At 40.8% G+C, this 21,072-nt stretch overlaps 1 protein-coding gene across 5 annotated transcripts; it reads left to right on the top strand.

The window, feature by feature from the left end:
* The first annotated feature begins 8,109 nt into the window (after window positions 1–8,109).
* LOC111964294 (pre-mRNA 3'-end-processing factor FIP1) lies at window positions 8,110–20,346 on the top strand. 5 transcript variants are annotated; one of them, XM_023988133.2, is made up of 16 exons: window positions 8,110–8,410; window positions 8,794–8,836; window positions 8,964–9,027; window positions 10,351–10,457; window positions 12,120–12,178; window positions 12,279–12,389; window positions 12,500–12,630; window positions 14,968–15,101; window positions 17,631–17,730; window positions 17,857–18,001; window positions 18,135–18,158; window positions 18,390–18,447; window positions 18,777–18,814; window positions 18,926–19,103; window positions 19,228–19,404; window positions 19,665–20,346. In XM_023988133.2, the coding sequence occupies exons 1-16, from the start codon at window positions 8,323–8,325 to the stop codon at window positions 19,786–19,788; spliced, it is 1,581 nt and encodes a 526-aa protein (XP_023843901.1). In that variant the 5' UTR covers window positions 8,110–8,322; the 3' UTR covers window positions 19,789–20,346. The 5 variants fall into 5 exon arrangements, with proteins under 5 accessions (XP_023843901.1, XP_023843900.1, XP_023843899.1 ...); XM_023988132.2 differs by having other exon boundaries at window positions 14,962–15,101; window positions 18,780–18,814; XM_023988131.2 differs by having other exon boundaries at window positions 14,962–15,101.
* Window positions 20,347–21,072: the final 726 nt, after the last annotated feature.

The raw sequence follows: 21,072 nt of genomic DNA, 5'->3' as shown, positions 1-21,072 counted from the left end.
GGCATTTTTCCTATTTTGTTGCCTTACAACTGGGAATTAAAAAGGATTTTTGTGGGGTTTGTATCATTTGATTTACACATGCCTACCACTTTGAAGATGCAAAATATGTTTTATTGTGAAGCAAACAAGAAATAAGACAAAAAAACTATAACTATAACTATTTATCCCCCCCAAAGTAAATACTTTGTAGAGTCACCTTTTGCAGCAATTACAGCTGCAAGTCTCTTGGTGTATGTCTCTATAAGCTTGGCACAACTAGCCACTGTAATTTTTGCCCATTCTTCAAGGCAAAACTGCTCCAGCTCCTTCAAGTTGGATGGCTTCCGCTAGTGTACAGCAATCTTTAAGTCATACCACAGATTCTCAATTGGATTGAGGCCTGGGCTTTGACTAGGCCATTCCAAGACATGTAAATGTTTCCCCTTAAACCACTCAAGTGTTGCTTTAGCAGTATGCTTAGGGTCATTGTCCTGCTGGAATCAGTTAACCACCTAACCTGAGGAACTCAATTTAACCTTGCGCAATACCCTATATGCAGTTGCACCCCTAAAAACTAAAAACATTTGTCATAAGAAACTAGCTCCCTGGTATACAGAAAATACCCGAGCTCTGAAGCAAGCTTCCAGAAAATTGGAACGGAAATGGCGCCACACCCAACTGGAAGTCTTCCGACTAGCTTGGAAAGACAGTACCGTGCAGTATCAAAGAGCAGTCACTGCTGCTCGATCATCCTATTTTTCCAACTTAATTGAGGAAAATAAGAACAATCCGAAAATTTATTTTTGATACTGTCGCAACTAAACTAAAAAGCAGCATTCCCCAAGTGAGGATGGCTTTTACTTCAGCAGTAATAAATTCATGAACTTCTTTGAGGAAAAGATCATGAACATTAGAAAGCAAATTACGGACTCCTCTTTAAATCTGCGTATTCCTCCAAAGCTCAGCTGTCCTGAGTCTGCACAACTCTGCCAGGACCTAGGATCAAGAGAGACACTTAAGTGTTTTAGTACTATATCTCTTGACGCAATGATGAAAATAATCATGGCCTCTAAACCTGCATACTGGACCCTATTCCAACTAAACTACTGAAGAGCTGCGTCCTGTGCTTGGCCCTCCTATGTTGAACATAATAAACGGCTCTCTATCCACCGGATGTGTACCAAACTCACTAAAAGTGGCAGTAATAAAGCCTCTCTTGAAAAGGCCAAACCTGTGACCCAGAGAAAATATAAAAAACTATCGGCCTATATCGAATCTTCCATTCCTCTCAAACATTTTGAAAAAGCTGTTGCGCTGCAACTCACTGCCTTCCTGAAGACAAACAATGTATACGAAATGCTTCAGTTTGGTTTTAGACCCCATCGTAGCACTGAGACTGCACTTGTGAAGGTGGTAAATTACCTTTTAAATGGCGTCTGCCTTTGATACCATCGATACCACATTCTTTTGGAGAGATTGGAAACCCAAATTGGTCTACACGGACAAGTTCTGGCCTGGTTTAGATCTTATCTGTCGGAAAGATATCAGTTTGTCTCTGTGAATGGTTTGTCCTCTGACAAATCAACTGTACATTTCGTGTTCCTCAAGGTTCCGTTTTAGGACCACTACTTGTTTTCACTATATATTTTACCTCTTGGGGATGTCATTCGAAAACATAATGTTAACTTTCACTGCTATGCGGATGACACACAGCTGTACAATTCAATGAAACATGGTGAAGCCCCAAAATTGCCCTCGCTAGAAGCCTGTGTTTCAGACATAAGGAAGTGGATGGCTGCAAACTTTCTACTTTTAAACTCGGACAAAACAGAGATGCTTGTTCTAGGTCCCAAGAAACAAAGATATCTTCTGTTGAATCTGACAATTAATCTTGATGGTTGTAAAGTCGTCTCAAATAAAACTGTGAAGGACCTCGGCGTTACTCGACCCTGATCTCTCTTTTGACGAACATATCAAGACTGTTTCAAGGACAGCTTTTTTCCATCTACGTAACATTGCAAAAATCAGAAACTTTCTGTCCAAAAATGATGCAGAAAAATTAATCCATGCTTTTGTTACTTCTAGGTTAGACTACTGCAATGCTCTACTTTCATGCTACCCGGATAAAGCACTAAATATACTTCAGTTAGTGCTAAATACGGCTAATAGAATCCTGACTAGAACCCAAACATTTGATCATATTACTCCAGTGCTAGCCTCCCTACACTGGCTTCCTGTTAAGGCAAGGGCTGATTTCAAGGTTTTACTGCTAACCTACAAAGCATTACATGGGCTTGCTCCTACCTATCTTTCCGATTTGGTCCTGCCGTACATACCTACACGTACGCTACGGTCACAAGACGCAGGCCTCCTAATTGTCCCTCCCAATTGTCCCTAGACTCGGGCTCAACTTTTAAGTCTTTACTGAAGACTCATCTCTTCAGTGGGTCATATGATTGAGTATAGTCTGGCCCAGGAGTGTGAAGGTGAATGGAAAGGCTCTGGAGCAAGGAACCGCCCTTGCTGTCTCTGCCTGGCCGGTTCCCCTCTCTCCACTGGGATTCTCTGCCTCTAACCCTATTACAGGGGCTGAGTCACTGGTTTACTGGTGCTTTTTCATGCCGTCCTTAGGAGGGGTGCGTCACTTGAGTGTGTTGAGTCACTGACATGGTCTTCCTGTCTGGGTTGGCGCCCCCCCTTGGGTTGTGCCGTGGCGGAGATCTTTGTGGGTTATACTCGGCCTTGTCTCAGGATGGTAAGTTGGTGGTTGAAGATATCACTCTAGTGGTGTGGAGGCTGTGCTTTGGCCAAGTTGGTGGGGTTATATCCTTCCTGTTTGGCCCTGTCTGGGGGTATCATCGGATGGGGCCACAGTGTCTCCTGACCCCTCCTGTCTCAGCCTCCAGTATTTATGCTGCAGTAGTTTATGTGTCGGGGGGCTAGGGTCAGTTTGTTATATCTGGAGTACTTCTCCTGTCTTATCCGGTGTCCTGTGTGAATTTAAGTATGCGCTCTCTAATTCTCTCTTTCTCTCTCTCTCTCGGAGGACCTGAGCCCTAGGACCATGCCTCAGGACTACCTGGCATGATGACTCCTTGCTGTCCCTTGTCCACCTGGCCGTGCTGTTGCTCCAGTTTCAACTGTTCTGCCTGCGGCTATGGAACCCTGACCTGTTCACCAGACGTGCTACCTGTCCCAGACCTGCTATTTTCAACTCTCTAGAGACAGCAGGAGCGGTAGAGATACTCTTAATGATCGGCTATGAAAAGCCAACTGACATTTACTCCTGAGGTGCTGCCTTGCTACACCCTCGACAACTACTGTGATTATTATTATTTGACCATGCTGGTCATTTATGAACATTTGAACATCTTGGCCATGTTCTGTTATAATCTCCACCCGGGAGACAGCCAGAAGAGGACTGGCCACCCCTCATAGCCTGGTTCCTCTCTAGGTTTCTTCCTAGGTTTTGGCCTTTCTAGGGAGTTTTTCCTAGCCACCGTGCTTCTACACCTGCATTGCTTGCTGTTTGGTGTTTTAGCCTGGGTTTCGGTAAAGCACTTTGAGATATCAGCTGATGTAAGAAGGGCTATATAAATACATTTGATTTGATTTGGAAGGTAAACCTCTGTCCCAGTCTCAAATCTCTGAGAACTGAAACAGGTTTCCTCAAGAATTTCCCTGTATTTAGCGCCATCCTTCAATTCTGACCAGTTTCCAGTCCCTGCGATGAATAACATCCCCACAGCATGATGCTGCCACCCACATGCTTCACTGTGGGATGGTGTTCTTGGGTGATGAGAGGTGTTGGGTTTGCACCAGACATAGCGCTTTCCTTGATGGCCAAAAAGCAACATTTTAGTCTCATCTGACCAGAGTACCTTCTTCCTATGTTTGGGGAGTCTCCACATGCCTTTTGGCGAACACCAAACGTGTTTGTTTTTTTTTTTTCTTAAGCAATGGCTTTTTCTGCCACTCTTCTGTAAAGCCAGCTCTGTGGAGTGTACTGCTTAAAATGGTCCTATGGACAGATACTCCAATCTCCACTGTGGAGCTTTTCAGCTCCTTCAGAGTTATCTTTGGTCTCTTTGTTCCCTCTCTGATTAATGCCTCTCTTGCCTGGTCCGTGAGTTTTGGTGGGCGGCCCTCTCTTGGCAGGTTTGTTGTGGTGCCATATTCTTTCCATTTTTTAATAATGGATTTAATGGTGCTCCATGGGATGTTCAAAGTTTCTGATATTTTTTTATAACCCAACCCTGATCTGTACTTCTCCGCAACTTTGTCCCTGACCTGTTTGGAGAGCTCCTTGGTCTTCATGGTGCCCCTTGCTTGGTGGTGCCCCTTGCTTAGTGGTGTTGCAGACTCTGAGGCCTTTCAGAACAGGTGTATATATGTATACTCAGATCATGTGACAATTAGATTGCACCCAGGTGGACTTTATTTAATTAATTATGTGACTTCTGAAGATAATTGGTTGCACCAGATCTTATTTAGGGGCATCATACCAAAGGGGGTGAATACATATGCATGCACCACTTTTCCATTTGTAATTTTTTGTAATTTTTTGAAACAAGTAATTTTTTTCATTTCACTTCTCCAATTTTGGCTATGTTGTGTATGTCCGTTACATGAAATCCAAATAAAAATCAATTTAAATTACAGGTTGTAATGCAACAAAATAGGAAAAACGCCAAGGGGGATGAATAGTTTTGCAAGGCACTGGTGTCAATGTTAGGCTTCAAGGGGACTCCTATGGTAGGTACACATATAGCTCATCACTTGGCAGTAGTACTGTAGGCTACTTTATCACTGACCTCAATCCAGAGTCTCTTATAGCATTCACAGTCAGTCCACTGACACCCCTATCAGATCACAGCAAAATCACACTCTACTTGAACAGAGCTTTGCTCAATCATGAGGCATCAAAGCCAAAGGAACTGAATAATATTAAGACATGCAACAACAAATTCAATCCCTTCTAGACAATTTCCCAGACAAAATGTTTCACTGTAATAGTGAAGGTGAAAACTTAGAAAACCTAAACAGGGAAGCTGAGAGGTCAAATATACTATCAAATCTAAAAATGTCAAGCAGACAACCTAAGAAAATTAACAACAATGACAAATGGTTTGATGAAGAATGCTAAAACCTAACAAAGAAATTGAGAAACCTGTCCAACCAAAAATATAGAGACCCAGAAAACCTCTTTGAATCAAATCAAATCAAAGTTTATTTGTCACGTGCGCTGAATATAACAGGTGTAGGTAGACCTTACAGTGAAATGCTTACTTACAGGCTCTAACCAATAGTGCAAAAAAGGTATTAGGTGAACAATAGGTAGGTAAAGAAATAAAACAACAGTAAAAAGACAGACTATATACAGTAGCGAGGCTATAAAAGTAGCGAGGCTACATACAGACACCGGTTAGTCAGGCTGATTGAGGTAGTATGTACATGTAGATATGGTTAAAGTGACTATGCATATATGATGAACAGAGAGTAGCAGTAGCGTAAAAGAGGGGTTGGTGGGTGGGACACAATGCAGATAGCCCAGTTAGCCAATGTGCGGGAGCACTGGTTGGTCGGCCCAATTGAGGTAGTATGTACATGAATGTATAGTTAAAGTGGCTATGCATATATGATAAACAGAGAGTAGCAGCAGTGTAAAAAGAGGGGTTGGTGGGGGGGGGGCACACAATGCAAATAGTCCGGGTAGCCATTTGATTACCTGTTCAGGAGTCTTATGGCTTGGTGGTAAAAACTGTTGAGAAGCCTTTTTGTCTTAGACTTGGCACTCGGGTACAGCTTGCCATCCGGTAGTAGAGAGAACAGTCTATGACTGGGGTGGCTGGGGTCTTTAACAATTTTTAGGGCCTTCCTCTGACACTGCCTTGTGTAGAGGTCCTGGATGGCAGGCAGCTTAGCCCCAGTGATGTACTGGGCCGTACGCACTACCCTCTGTAGTGCCTTGCGGTCAGAGGCCGAGCAATTGTCTTACAAGGCAGTGATGCAACCAGTCAGGATGCTCTCTATGTTGCAGCTGTAGAACCTTTTGAGGATCTGAGGACCCATACCAAATCTTTTTACTTTCCTGAGGGGGAATAGGTTTTGTCGTGCCCTCTTCACGACTGTCTTGGTGTGTTTGGACCATTCTAGTTTGTTGTTGATGTGGACACCAAGGAACTTGAAGCTCTCAACCTGCCCCACTACAGCCCCGTTGATGAGAATGGGGCGTGCACGTTACTCCTTTTCCTGTAGTCCACAATAATCTCCTTAGTCTTGGTTACGTTGAGGGATAGGTAGACAAGTGAAAATGATGGTCAGTAAAGAAAACTTTAAGCTCGTCTCTCAATTCAAAAAATCGTGACCATAACTTTGCCCCTTGATAACCAGCGCACTTCTGTATGTTGTAAAAGCGTTACATGGTCGCTGCCCATATTATTGCATAATGCAGAATATACCGAGAGTTCGGGCGCCCTGCTTTAACAAAGTTAACCATTTTCACTGTAGTGTCCAAAACGTCTTTCAAGCTGTCAGGCATTCCCTTGGCAGCAAGAGCCTCTCGGTGGATGCTGCAATGTACCCAAATGGCGTCAGGAGCAACTGCTTGCACACTCGTTACCACTCCACTATGTATCCCTGTCATGGCTTTTGCGGCATCAGTACAGATACCAACACATCTTGACCACCAAAGTCCATTTGATGTCACAAAGCTGTCCAGTACTTCAAAAATATCTTCTCATGTTGTCCTGGTTTCCAGTGGTTTGCAGAAGAGGATGTCTTCCTTAATTAACCCCCCATAAACTTAACGGACATGTGCCAGGGAGCTGTGCCAGGGCCGCCACGTCTGTTGACTCATGCAGCTGTAACGCATATAATTCACTGGCTTGTATGCGAAGCAGTAATTGTTTCAAAACATCTCCTGCCATGTCACTGATGCATTGTGAAACAGTGTTGTTTGATGAAGGCTGTATAGTTTTTTGGGCCTTTTCCCCCAGAATTGTCCCAGCCATATCTGTGGCAGCAGGAAGAATTAAGTCCAATAGTATGGGGCTTGCCTGTCCTAGCCAGTCGGTAGCTCACCATATAAGATGCTTCTTGTCCCTTCTTATTATTGGTATCTTTTACTTTTGTAAATGTCTTACTCCTCAAAAGTCGTCTTTATTCTCGCAAAAAAACCTCCTGTGGCTTATTTTTCAAATTGTCATGTTTCATTTCTAAATGTCTGCACAAGAGTGAAGATTTCCCGCGAGAGAGTAACGGTTAATGTGATTGGATGTTAATTATTTGACTATGCTACCTGTATTTGACATTGTGTTGTTATTTCGCTAAACACTAGATGGTTGAATTTTATTTTTGGCAGTGAAACGAGGCTACTCAGGCGAGAAAAAACCTCACCCAAATGTATAGCCCCGTTGGAAAATGTACTGTTTGAAAATCACAGAAAACTATACATACCTCGGCCTAAACATCAGCGCCACAGGTAACTTCCATAAAGCTGTGAACGATCTGAGAGACAAGGCAAGAAGGGCCTTCTATGCCATCAAAATGAACATAAAATTCGACATACCAATTAGGATCTGACAGACCTGGCTCTCAAGAGACCTGGCTCTCAAGATATGCACGCTGCCCAAAAAATGAGGTGGAAACTGAGCTGCACTTCCTAACCTCCTGTCAAATGTATGACCATATTAGAGACACATATTTCCCTTAGATTACACAGACTCACAAATAATTTGAAAACAAACCATTTTGATAAACTCCCATATCTATTAGGTGAAATACCACAGTGTGCAATCACAGCAGAAAGATTTGTGACCTGTTGCCAAAAGAAAAGGGCAACCAGTGAAGAACAAACACCATTGTTAATACAACCCATATTTATGTTTAACTATTTGCGCATCACTACTATGCTGTATATAGACATAATATGTATTTATTACTTTAATGTTTACTGTAAATGTGTTATTGTTTATTTCACTTTTGTTTATGATCTATTTCACGTGCTTTGGCAATGTAAACATATGTTTTCCATGCCAATAAAGCCCCTTAAATTGAATAGTTAAAATACAAGGACTGGTGAAGGCACTAGGACCCAGGACCTTTTGTTTTGCCTTTTGAATGCCACTCTACTAGGAGGCGGGTGTTGTTGGGAAAGAGGTAGGCTGTCTGTCATAGAGGTTACTATCATCAGTTCGTGATAATTAGAGGATTTTGATGACTTGATAATGGCAGAGGTGTTATCAGGCACATGATATGTTATAGGCTTTTGCTATTCGGCAAACACTGGCGGCCGGACAAGGTCGAAAAACGGAAAAATAGACCACGCATCTAATTTACACCATGGCTACTGAGTTGACCATTTCAGAATCAGCAGTCCCGTTGAGTGAGCCCCATCAGGTTGAAGACGAAGAACATTGGCTGTATGGGGGTGAATATACAATGTATCCACATGGATACACAAGGCATGCGCTAAACAGTTCCTTCCCTCAGATGTTGATCAAGATTAATTGAGACAGTTAACAAACGCACAACACCAACCACCGGCTTCACCGATGATGCTCAAAACACATAGGAATTCTTCGCATCGCACATTTTTGCACATCTAGTGGTGTCTTTTTTGTGGAGTGTTTTGATTTATCTTAGGATGCACACCTAAGATGATTTTATCATGTACATTTTCCCCTGCAAAATCTGCAGTATGATTTGGCAGCTCAGCCCAAAACAAATTAGCTCCAAAACGCTCTTGTCTTAAATGCTAGGCGACTGGCAGTAAATGCATCGACCTTCAATCATCATGTCATCTTTTCTTAGGGGAAAACACCAAGAAACAAAATGTCCCCGAGGGTTTGCCGGGGTAAGAATGTATCTTTCCTGCTCACTTGATCCTCTCACCCAAATTCACTCAAGGCACATGATGTTCCAAATATTATTTGACATGCTATTACAATGTAACTACAATAATTTCCCCCTCTGCTTATTAGGCCTGGTGACTCCCTTCAGCTGACTTCAATGGGCAATACCGAAGAGAAGGATGCTGCATCACAGGCATGGCATGGGGGCAATATCATCTACATTTCTTATCACATAGATAAATAGTTAGTTCTAAAACGTTTTCACAATGTAGGCTAAAGAGTTCCCAATGTATCTTAACAGCTGTTGTAAGTTGTTACATAATAGTACACCCGGTGTTATTAGTTGCATACCAATTCTCTCTGAGAAAATAGATATTCCTAAACCTCTGATGGTTCATTCATACTGTAACACAGCGATGAGATCCAACCAATAGAAATAGAGGAACCTCTCATAGGCAACCAATGAGGTGTGTGTTGGTTTACGTAATGGTGCAGGTGTGAGCGTTCATTTTGTAGTGTTAACCCTATCAGTCCCGAGACTCCAGCAAAAATCTGCTTATCTGACTTTCATTTATCTGCATGTCCAGACTTTATATTTAGCCTCACAATGATGTGTTGTACCATTTTATTTTCAGGACAACCAGGGCTATAAGTAGAACACAAACCTATTTTACATAAACAGTTGTATTCATGCGTTTTATTGACAAATGTCAATAAAAAAACAAGGTCCGTCAAAACAAAAATTTGATAAAAATGTATTTATATGAATGCTGTAATTACAGAAATGGTTTGCTTACTGGGAAATGAATATCCAACTTGTCAGTGACAACTGTTTGGAGTTTGGAGTTCATGACAGCAACTATATGTGAGCTTATTACAGTATTATAGACCCTATGTCCCGGGATTTCCTATGATCTATGTAGAAGAACCCCTTACCTTCTAACGACTCTTCCCTTACAAAAAAATATTGTAGTTAGAGTGCTGTATAACTGCAGTATGCTGCAAATACTGCGTCCAAAATAACACAGTTTTTTTATTGCAGTAATTTTGCAGTGTAACTGCAGTTAAAGTGCAGTATAAAGGCAGTTCAACTGCAGTACACTGCAGTTATTTTGCAATTACTGCGTCCAGAATACCACAGTCGACTGCAGTTACTGCACTTTTACGGCATCTTCAAAACTCCAATCTTTGTAAGGGTTGTGTAGCTTGTTAGCGTCACAGAGCAAAACATGCTTGTGTTTGTGAGAGTCATCTTTTCATAGATAGCTTTTAATAGTTTGTAGCGTAAACCATTCGGACCATTCGGGATCTGCCCTTTTCTCAGAAACACCGCTTTAGCTCAGCCCCCGTTAATCACACAGACTAATGGTTGGTATCTACGGATGCAGAAGAAATAGACTAATCCAATGGTACAACCTACTGTAGCTCAAACACACAATGTTTAAAAGGGGATAGAAGTCCAAAATGGGCAACTCAACGGGGTTAATGTTACTATGCTTCTCCCTTTTTTCAACAGGAAGCCAAAGGTACTGAAGGTGAAGAGGAGGAGGACAGTGACAGTGATGACGATGATGACGTCAAGGTCACCATTGGTAACATCAAAACTGGTGCACCTTCCTACATGTAAGTGTACTTGCGCATCCCGAGAGACAGTTGCTTTTCCAAAAAACTGTTAAGTCAGAGGGTTAAATACAGAGCCTTCAGAAAGTATTCACACCCCTTGACTTTTTCCTCATTTTGTTGTGTTACAGCCTGAATTTTTAAAATTGATTACATTTAGATTTTATGTTACTGGCTTACACTCAATACCCCATAATGTCAAAGTGGAATTATGTTTTTAGACATTTTTACAAATTAATACAACATTTTAAGCTGAAATGTCTTGAGTCAATAAGTATTCAACCCCTTTGTTATGGCAAGCCTAAATAAGTTCAGGAGTACATTTTTATCTGTAAGGTCCCTCAGTCGAGTAGTGGATTTCAAACACAGATTCATGGTTTTCAAATGCCTCGCAAAGAAGGACATCTATTGGTAGATGGGTAAAAAAGCAGACATAGAATATCCCTTTGAAGATGATGAAGTTATTAATTACACTTTGGATGGTGTATCAATACACCCAGTCACTACAAAGATACAGGTGTCCTTCCTAATTCAGCTGCCGGAGAGGAAGGAAACCGCTCAGGGATTTCACCATAAGGCCAGTGGTAACTTGAAAACAGTTTCAGAGTTTAATGGCTGTGACAGGTGAAAACTGAGGATGGATCAACAACATTGTAGTTACTCCACAATACTAACCTAAATGACAGAGTGAAAAGAAGAAAGACTGAACAGAATAAAAAATATTCCTTAACATGCATCCTGTCTGCAATAAGGCACTAAAGTAAAACTGCAAAAAATGTGGCAAAGAAATGAACGTTATGTCCTGAATACAAAGCATTATGTTTGTGGCAAATCCAACACCACACATCACTGAGCACCACTCTTCATATTTTCAAGCATGGTGGTGGCTGCACCATGTTATGGGTATGCTTGTCATCAGAAAGGACTAGGGAGTTTTTTTTACAAAAAATAAAATGGAATAGAGCTTAGCACAGGCATAATCCTAGAGGAAACCCTGGTTCAGTCTTTTTTCCAACAGACTCTAGGAGACAAATTCACCTTTCACCAGGACAATAAACTGAAACACAAGGCCAAATATAGTTGTTGCTTACCAAGATTACATGTAATACTCCTAAGTGGCCTGGTTACAGTTTTGACATAAATCAACTTTTAAATCTCTGGCAAGACATAAAAATGGCTGTCTAGCAATGATCAACAACCAACTCGACAGAGCTTGAAGAATTTTAAAAATAATAATGTGCAAATACTGTATAATCCAGGTGTGCAAAGCTCTTACAGACTTACCCAGAAAGACCCGCAGCTGTAATCTCTGCTAAAGGTGATTCTAACATGTATTGACTCAGGGGATTGAATACTTACGTAAATTAGATATTTCAGTATTTCATTTTAAATACGTTTGCAAAAATGTCAAAAACATGTTTTCACTTTGTCATTTCTGGGTTATTGTGTGTAGACAGGTGAGGGTAAAAAAATGATTGAATACATTTTGAAATCAGGCTGTAACACAACAACATTTGGAATGTCAAGGGGTGTGAATACTTTCTGAGGGACTGTGTATACTGCTGTAATGAATAATAATGACAGTATCACACTTGATTTAAAATCTGGGGGACTAATGAAGGCCACTGGATACATTTTTAAAGAAATCTTTCTGAATCTCTGCAGGGGAACGGGCATGAACCTGAGCTTGAAACCAGCTCGTGGCTATGCCTCAGCAGCAGCCAGTGAGTGAACTCGTCCTGTTTTGGGGGATTATTTAAGGTGGGCAATAATGGTTTTATTGTATTTGTTGACTAATTCATGATGTTACTGTTTTGCTACAAGTTAAGCTGCAGCCCAAAGGGATAGATATAGAGACACTAGGGGCCTTCAATGGTGCACCAGTTGTGGAGGTGGAAATGGACATCTTTGAGGACAAACCATGGAGAAAGCCAGGTAAGGGATTTGCTTACGTATACTGAACTGACCGTTTGAATCTTTGAAATAAAATTGCTGCAGATTGTTACAACATCAATTCATTATTTTGTATGTTGTTCTGTCTCTAGGTGCCGACCTCTCAGACTACTTCAACTATAGTTTTAATGAGGAAACGTGGAAGGGATACTGTGAGAGACAGCGCAGACTACAGCTTGGCCTGGAGCCCAGTGCTCCTCTCAGTTTTGAAAACAAGATAACAGTGAGTCCTCAAAACATTGATTAATTATACCAACTTCTCACACTACTGTAAAACTTTGTGTTTGTCTCCAAACAGTGATGGTTAAGAGTAATGAACCTTTAAGCTAGAATCCTTAAATTATACAATAACAAAGCGCCACCCTGCCTCAGTTTTGGTAAAAAGCTGAGAGATGGCCCTGGAGAAGTGTAACCACTCTCAAATTCATAGACAAAGCTACAAAGTTATTATTACAAATTATATTTTTAACAATGTTTTCAGGCTATGTAGTATTTGTTTACATTTACATTCTTTACAAACACTGGAGTGAAACAAGCTTATATTTGGGGTTCTGATAGGGTATGACAGTTGAACTAAGCTCATGAGGCATTTATAAGTTATATTCTTCAAGAATGAATGGGTATATACAGTGCATTCAGAAAGCATTCATACCCCTTAACTTTTTCCACATTTTGTTGTGTTACAGCCTGAATTTAAAATGAATTCAATTGAGATTGTTTTTGTCATTTGTCTATACACAATACCCCATAATGTCAATGTGGAATTATGTTTTTAGATATTTTTACAAATTAATAAAAAATTAAAAGCTGAAATGTCTTGAGTCAATAAATATTCAACCCCTTTGTTATGGCAAGCCTAAATAAGTTCAGGAGTAAAATTGTGCTTAATAAGTCACATAATAAGTTGCAGGGACTCACTCTGTGTGCAACAATTGTGTTTAACATGATTTTTGAATGACCACCTCATCTCTGTACCCCACACATACAATTATCTGTAAGGTTCCTTAGTCGAGCAGTGAATTTCAAACACAGATTCAACCACAAAGACCAGGGAGATTTTCCAATGCCTTGCAAAGAAGGTCACCAATTGGTAGATGGGTAAAAATGTAAAAAAGCAGACAGTGAATATCCCTTTGAGCATAGAGAAGTTATTCAGTACACTTTGGATGGTGTATCAATTCATCCAGTCACTACAAAGATACAGGCGTCCTTCCGAAGAGGAAGGAAACCGCTCAGGGATTTCACCATGTCAATGGTGACTTTAAAACAGTTCCAGAGTTTAATGGTTGTGATAGGAGAAAACTGAGATGGAGCAACATTGTCGTTACTCCACAATACTAATCTAATTGATAGAGTGATAAAAAGAAAGCCTGTACAGACAAAAAATATTCCAAAACATGCAGGTGCTAAAGTAATTCTGCAAAAAAATGTGGCAAAATAATTCACTTTTTGTCCTGAATTCAAAGTGTTATGTTTGTGGCAAATCCAATACAACACATTACTGAGTACCACTCTTCGTATTTTGATGCATAGTGGTGGCTGCATCATGTTATGGGTATGCTTGTAGTCGTTAAGGACTGGGGAGTTTTTCAGGATGAAAAAGAAATGGAATGGAGTTAAGCACAGGCAAATCCTAAAGGAAAACCTGGTTCAGTCTGTTTTCCACCAGACACTGGGTGATGAATTCACCTTTCAGCAGGACAATAACCTAAAACACAAGGACAAATCTACACTGGAGTTGCTTACCAAGAACACGGTGAATGTGTCTGAGTTACAGTTTTGACTTAAATCTGCTTGAAAATCTATGGTCAAGACTTGAAATGGTTTTCTAGCAATGAACAACAACCTTGAAGAATTTTGAATAAAAATAAATAAAATAATTGGCAAATATTGTACAATCCAGGTGTGCAAAGCTCTTAGAGACTTATCCAGAAAGACTCACAGTGTGTAATCACTGCAAAAGGTGATTCTTAACATGTATTGACTCAGGGGTGTGAATACTTATGTAAATAAGATATTTCTGTATTTAATTTTCAATAAATGTGCAGACATTTCTAAAAGCATGCTTTAACCTTTTCATTATGAGATGGGTGAGAAAAATAAATATTTCATTAATTTTGAATTCAAGCTGTAACAAACACAACAAATGTGGAATAAGTCAAGGGGTATGAATGCTTTCTAAAGGCACTGTATCATTAATTTATAAGTCAAAAAATGTATGTAGCAATTAATGATTCTAGCTTTAATCATCAAGAAAGACAGGAAATATAGTTATGTGAACTGAAATAAAATAGACTGGCCCAGCCAAGGAAAAGCTGCTGTTTTCTGTGTCAGATTTCTCATCCCACACTTAAATCAAGAACAGACCCCACTGGATTTGGCCCCAAGTCAAATAATACATTAATAATTCCATTGGTAATAATATTACTAATGTTAATATAAAATAATAGTCTATTTTATTTCTAAATGTGATACAGTACTAACATAGATTTGATTATATTAACAGGGATATTTTGCAGGTGGGAAATAATTGGACAATTGTTTTATTTTCGAGGTTCAGCAGGGAAGGGCAACCACTTTAGAAAAGGATACCGAACCGCCTTCCATCAAGCCTGATTACAAGCCAGATTTCCCCCCTGCTTCAGTCCTGGCCCTCGCCGCCAACAGACTGAAGGCAGGACCCCCACCTAACAGGTAAACATGTAAGAGGGATTCAGACTGTTAAACAGCCATCACTAACAGAGAGAGGCTGCTGCCTACATACAGACTTGAAATCATTTGCCACTTTAATAATGGCACTTTAATAATGTTTACATATCTTGCATTACTCATCTCATATGTATATACTGTCTTTTATACCATCTATTGCATCTTGTCTATGCCGCTATGTCATTGCTCATCGATATATTTCTATGTAAACTCAGCAAAAAAAGAAACGTCCCTTTTTCGGGACCCTGTCTTTCAAAGATAGTTCGTAAAAATCCAAATAACTTTACAGATCTTCATTGTAAAGGGTTTAAACACTGTTTCCCATGCTTGTTCAATGAACCATAAACAATTAATGAACATGCACCTGTGGAACAGTCGTTAAGACACTAACAGCTTACAGACGGTAGGAAATTAAGGTCACAGTTATGAAAACTTAGGAAACTAAAGAGGCCTTTCTACTGACTCTGAAAAACACCAAAAGAAAGATACCCAGAGTCCCTGCTCATCTGCGTGAACGTGCCTTAAGCATGCTGCAAGGAGGCATGAGGACTGCAGATGTGGCCAAGGCAATAAATTGCAATGTCCGTACTGTGAGACAGCGCTACAGGGAGACAGAACGGACAGCTGATCGTTCTCGCAGTGGCAGACCACGTGTAACAACACCTGCACAGGATCGGTACATCCAAACATCACACCTGCGGGACAGGTACAGGATGGCAACAACAACTGCCCAAGTTACACCAGGAACGCACAATCCCTCCATCAGTGCTCAGACTGTCCGCAATAGGCTGAGAGAGGCTGAACTGAGGGCTTGTAGGCCTGTTATAAGGCATGTCCTCACCAGACATCACTGGCAACAACGTTGCCTATGGGCACAAACCCACCGTGCTGGACAAGACTGGTAAAAAGTGCTCTTCACTGACGAATCGCGTTTTTGTCTCACCAAGGGTGATGGTCGGATTTGCGTTTATCGTCGAAGGAATGAGCGTTACACCGAGGCCTGTACTCTGGAGCAGGATCTATTTGGAGGTGGAGGGTCCGTCATGGTCTGGGGCGGTGTGTCACAGCATCATCGGACTGAGCTTGTTGTCATTGCAGGCAATCTCAACGCTGTGCGTTACAGGGAAGACATCCTCCTCCTTCATGTGGTACCCTTCCTGCAGGCTCATCCTGACATGACCCTCCAGCATGACAATGCCACCAGCCATACTGCTTGTTCTGTGCGTGATGTCCTGCAAGACAGGAATGTCAGTGTTCTGCCATGGGCAGCGAAGAGCCCGGATCTCAATCCCATTGAGCACGTCTGGGACCTGTTGGATCGGAGGGTGAGGGCTAGGGCCATTCCCCCCAGAAATGTCCTGGAACTTGCAGGTGCCTTGGTGGAAGTGTGGGGTAACATCTCACAGCAAGAACTGGCAAATCTGGTGCAGTCCATGAGAAGGAGATGCACTGCAGTACTTAATGCAGCTGGTGGCCACACCAGATACTGACTGTTACTTTTAATTTTGACCCCCCCTTTGTTCAGGGACACATTATTCCATTTTAGTTAGTCACATGTCTATGGAATTTGTTCAGTTTATGTCTCAGTTGTTGAATCTTGTTATGTTCATACAAATATTTACACATGTTAAGTTTGCTGAAAATAAACGCAGTTGACAGTGAGATGACGTTTCTTTTTTTTGCTGAGTTTATATATTCCATTCCTTTACTTAGATTTGTGTGTATTATGTAGTTGTTGTGGAATTGTTAAATGACATGTTAGATATTGCTGCACTGTCGGAACTAGAAACACAAGCATTCCGCAACCATTGCAATAACATCTGCTAACCATGTGTATGTGACCAATAACATTTGATTTTATTTGAAGAAAACCTGTTAATAAAGTTATGCTTAAATATGGAAGTAATAACCTCTACATGTTCAAGCATCACACCAACTCAGTCTTGTCTCCCACAATATTCCAATGTTCCAGCTTAACAGTATGTATACAACGTCAGTTTGGCATAGAGGAAAGGGCGGAGTTGGGACATTCGGCTTTCTTACGTCACTGCCTTATCCGCTTTTTGCGTTATCAGCTTGTTGCCCTAACGTAAACATTCCCGGACACAAAATAGTAGCTAGCAAGATGGAGATCACAGGGGTTATTTTTAATGGGTGCATTTCGCAAGTGGCTAGTTTGCATCAACCACCTTCACTAAAACCACTGCAAAGGTTTTGCCTGCAAACTTTGGTTTCGAATCGTGACATTCTGGCATATCTGCCTCGTGATTTATTGGCTTTAAACATTTTTTTGTCTCAATCATTAATCCCAGACCAAGTGCTGTTGCTGCCCTAGGTCTGGGATCTCCGAGACTAACTCAGATCTGGTACAACATTTTCCTCAAAAGAACTGGATTGTAAATAGCTACGCTTGTTAAATACTTATTTTACACTTGGTAGAGAAAGCATGTGAAGCATAAATGGCTCCTGACTGCAGTGAGAGAGAGTACAGATGTCTGTCATCTCTTTCTGTAGGAAATTGGGTGGAACTATTGATGTGATTGGTGGACAGACAGGAGCCATTCGCCGGGTTGAAGGCCGAAGGAGGGAAATGCAGGAACAGAATCCTATCCAGGTTAATCTGTTCACACATTCAGTGATTTTATTTGATGAAGTCAAAGATGACTGCAGGCTAAGGAGTGTAAGACACACACCTACACCTATTGTTCTGCATCATTCAATGTTCTCAACAACTCTGCAGGTGCTCGGAGACCATGGTAACAAGGTACAACCCTTGGTTCCACCAGCAGGACCTCCCCCTCCTCTTCCAATGGGTATGCCCCCACCACACTTCCTGCATCCTCCTCCACCAGTATCTGGTATGCCCCCACCTCTTCACCCCCCAGGTAAGGTATCATCCTTTATCCAGACCATGAATGAAAGCATACCAAATGCATAGTCTTGTGATATGATAAGGAGAGCCATGAGAAATTATAACATAATGTTATAATACCTTTACATGTTTGGTCTCATTCTCAGGTATACCCCCACCTTCCATTACAGGTACGTTTTTATAGCTGGACCACAAAACTGTGTAGTCCTTAGTTTCTCAGAGGATGCAAGAGAAATGCATTTTTATTGTAGTATGATAATATTATACAACATGCTTTGAAATGGCTGTAAACATACATAACCATTCATCTAGAAATGTAATCTGAATGTGTATGCTACATAGTTATACTCAAGATCAAAAATTTGTTGTTTGGTGAGGATTACATACTGCTTTTCCCCTAGGCCTGTTCCTACCTCCCCTTGCTCCTCCCCCTACCTTGATGATGCCACCTGTGGATAGGTATGTGAGAGTCAGTAGACTAATTAAAATATACTAATGCATTAATAAGGCAATACGTTCAGACGCTGCTCTAAAGCCACATTTAATAGTCCTGTATTAGCAGACCAATATAGCAGTCTGTAGCGCATGCTAAGAAATCTTTCTGAAACAATTCGCAGCACCCCCACCCCCAAACATCTTCCTGCAGCTCTACTATGGACTGCAGTGAGGCGTCAGAACTTCTGTTTCATAAGCAGTACCAGTCAGAGCCTCTCTTTACTCTGCCGCGTTTGTGTGAATGTTTAAGTGATGGTCTTAATCCTGACAATTTGTCCTTCCCTGAATTACAGCAGTAGAGCCCCTCTTCCTTTTGGATACAACAGTGGAGGTATGTATCGTGGTTACCTGGCAGGTTCAAAATACAATTGTCATGCCTTATGCTCCACACATCAAATAACTTCCTCTTGTATTGCAGTTAATGCAGTGTATTTTCTTTCAGAGTCAAGCTTCATTAGCTACCCTCCAGTCTCATCATCACACATGCCTTGGGGCTCTGTGCTGGAGAAGGGGGGTGAAGACAGAGGACGAGGGCATTGGGAGTACCAAGGAAGTCATAGAGAAAGAGAGAGAGAAAGGGATCAAGAGAGAGATCATACTCCAACCACCAGCGAATATAAGTGCGTAAACAAAGAAAAAAATGTTAAACAGTATAGATACAGATCCATTTGCTTATGTTTTGTGGTGAAATTGAACCTTTCGCATGCCTAAACTTTCTCTCATCTGTCTTGATATCTGGCCTAGTGAGGATGACCGTTACCACTACTACAGCCATGATCGAGAGAGTGAGCGAGAATTTGAGCACAGTTACCTTCATGTTCATGACAGCAGCGGTAGGCGTAGCAGGGAGAGGGAGGAGCATCAGCGAGACAGACGCCATCGTGACAAGGAGGAGAGTGGTAAACACAAGTCTTCCAAACGGTGAGGGAAAGTTAGTATTGTTAGATTGAGAAAAAGGAAAATGCAGTAGGACAGAATTTGTGGTTTATTTCAAATATATCATGCACACTGGTTAGGTTTTACTTTACTGGCCTACATTTACGAGATTGATGAACATAAGCTCCATTGATAAGCTTGTGGTTCTTTTTAACTAGCAATGTGTAGTTACTCACTTTAAGTCTTAAGATAAACGCTTACAAAAATGTTAACAGAATGATATTATATTATGAATTTCCTTACAGCAAGCAGCATGATGATGAGGGGGAGGGGCATCGCAGACACAAGCACAAGAAAAGCAAACGCAGCAAAGAAGACAAGGATGTCCCAGAGGATATGTTGGGGCGTGGGGAAGAGCACAAGGACTGAAAAAAGCAGAACATTGCGGCTCCATGGCTAGATCTTAATTTTTGTAAAAAGAAAATGACCATGGCTAGACAATTTTGATTTCTTGTAAGGAAAAATTTAATATGAAATGTCCATTTCAAGTGAAGTGATTGGAATCAAGAAAGAGATTCCAATCTAATGGCTTCTTAAGTTGTTTCAATGGTGTGTAGCCTAAAATACAAGTGTAATCATACTAGAATTATGATTTTTACTCATGCATTGATCATGGACATTGTCAACTGCATCATTACATTGTCCAGATTCATAATTGTCACTGTTAGGACAGGCCCCATCTTGCTTTGTCATATTGTAAATATATAGAATGTAATTTCTTTGCCAGAAGCCATTTCAAACACTGTGTTGATACCACTTTTTCTATAAAAAATATTAGTTGATACAGATATGTCATTATGTAGATTAGATTCAAACTATAAAAATGTGTCCTATCTTCTGACATTCTGGCACAGAGTAGCAAGGTATAATATAATATAATACTGTATACTGTCGCCTCTCTTTACATTAAACAAAATCCTGACCTGGGCTTTACTATTTTTTTGTGATCTGTGACCATCGACCACTTAAACTATGCGTAGCGTAGTTTGTAATTACAGTAGCGTTTGAGGCCTTGCTTTATTGCATGGATCTTTTCCCACAATTCACCCAATAAAAATACAGCAAATTCACATTTTGGCTATGTCCAACAATTGCATGTAAAGTAGTGGTGATGAACCGGTCAGGTCATGGTACTGTAGACTTCTCATTTGACATTTGTTACATTTTGAAGGATGCGAAAGAGAGAGAAAGGGATCAAGAGAGAGATCATACTCCAACCACCAGCGAATATAAGTGCGTAAACAAAGAAAAAAATGTTAAACAGTATAGATACAGATCCATTTGCTTATGTTTTGTGGTGAAATTGAACCTTTCGCATGCTTAAACTTTCTCTCACCCCTTATTACAAAGGCATTCGGGGGAGGTAGAAGTTGCACCTTCCACTGATACAGGGTCAGATATATTTTAGGTCCCATTGATTGTTGAGATTAAGGATGGGTATGACGATCTAATCCTAGATCTGGGTTGTCACAAATTACCACAGCCACAAAATCGTAAAAATCGTAAAAATTCATGAAAACAAAATGTTCCTTTTTTCTCTTCAGTTAAGGTCAGGGTTAGGCATAAAGTTAGCTGTGTGGTTAGGATTAAATCGGATTTTAAGAAGATACATTGTAGACATAATTATGATTTTGTTCTTGTGGTAACTAGTGA

The sequence above is a fragment of the Salvelinus sp. IW2-2015 genome, linkage group LG5 (assembly GCF_002910315.2).
Source record: "Salvelinus sp. IW2-2015 linkage group LG5, ASM291031v2, whole genome shotgun sequence".
NCBI lineage: Eukaryota > Metazoa > Chordata > Actinopteri > Salmoniformes > Salmonidae > Salvelinus > Salvelinus sp. IW2-2015.
Note: the sequence above shows the minus strand (reverse complement) of the source record. Positions and strands in the feature narration are given on the sequence as shown.

Coding starts and splice junctions, on each gene's coding strand:
- LOC111964294 (XM_023988131.2), top strand. CDS start 8,323: ATGGCTACTGAGTTGACCATTTCAGAATCAGCAGTCCCGTTGAGTGAG. Junction 12,631..14,961: donor GTTTTGAAAACAAGATAACA/GTGAGTCCTCAA, acceptor TTTATTTTCGAG/GTTCAGCAGGGAAGGGCAAC. Junction 19,405..19,664: donor AAACACAAGTCTTCCAAACG/GTGAGGGAAAGT, acceptor ATTTCCTTACAG/CAAGCAGCATGATGATGAGG.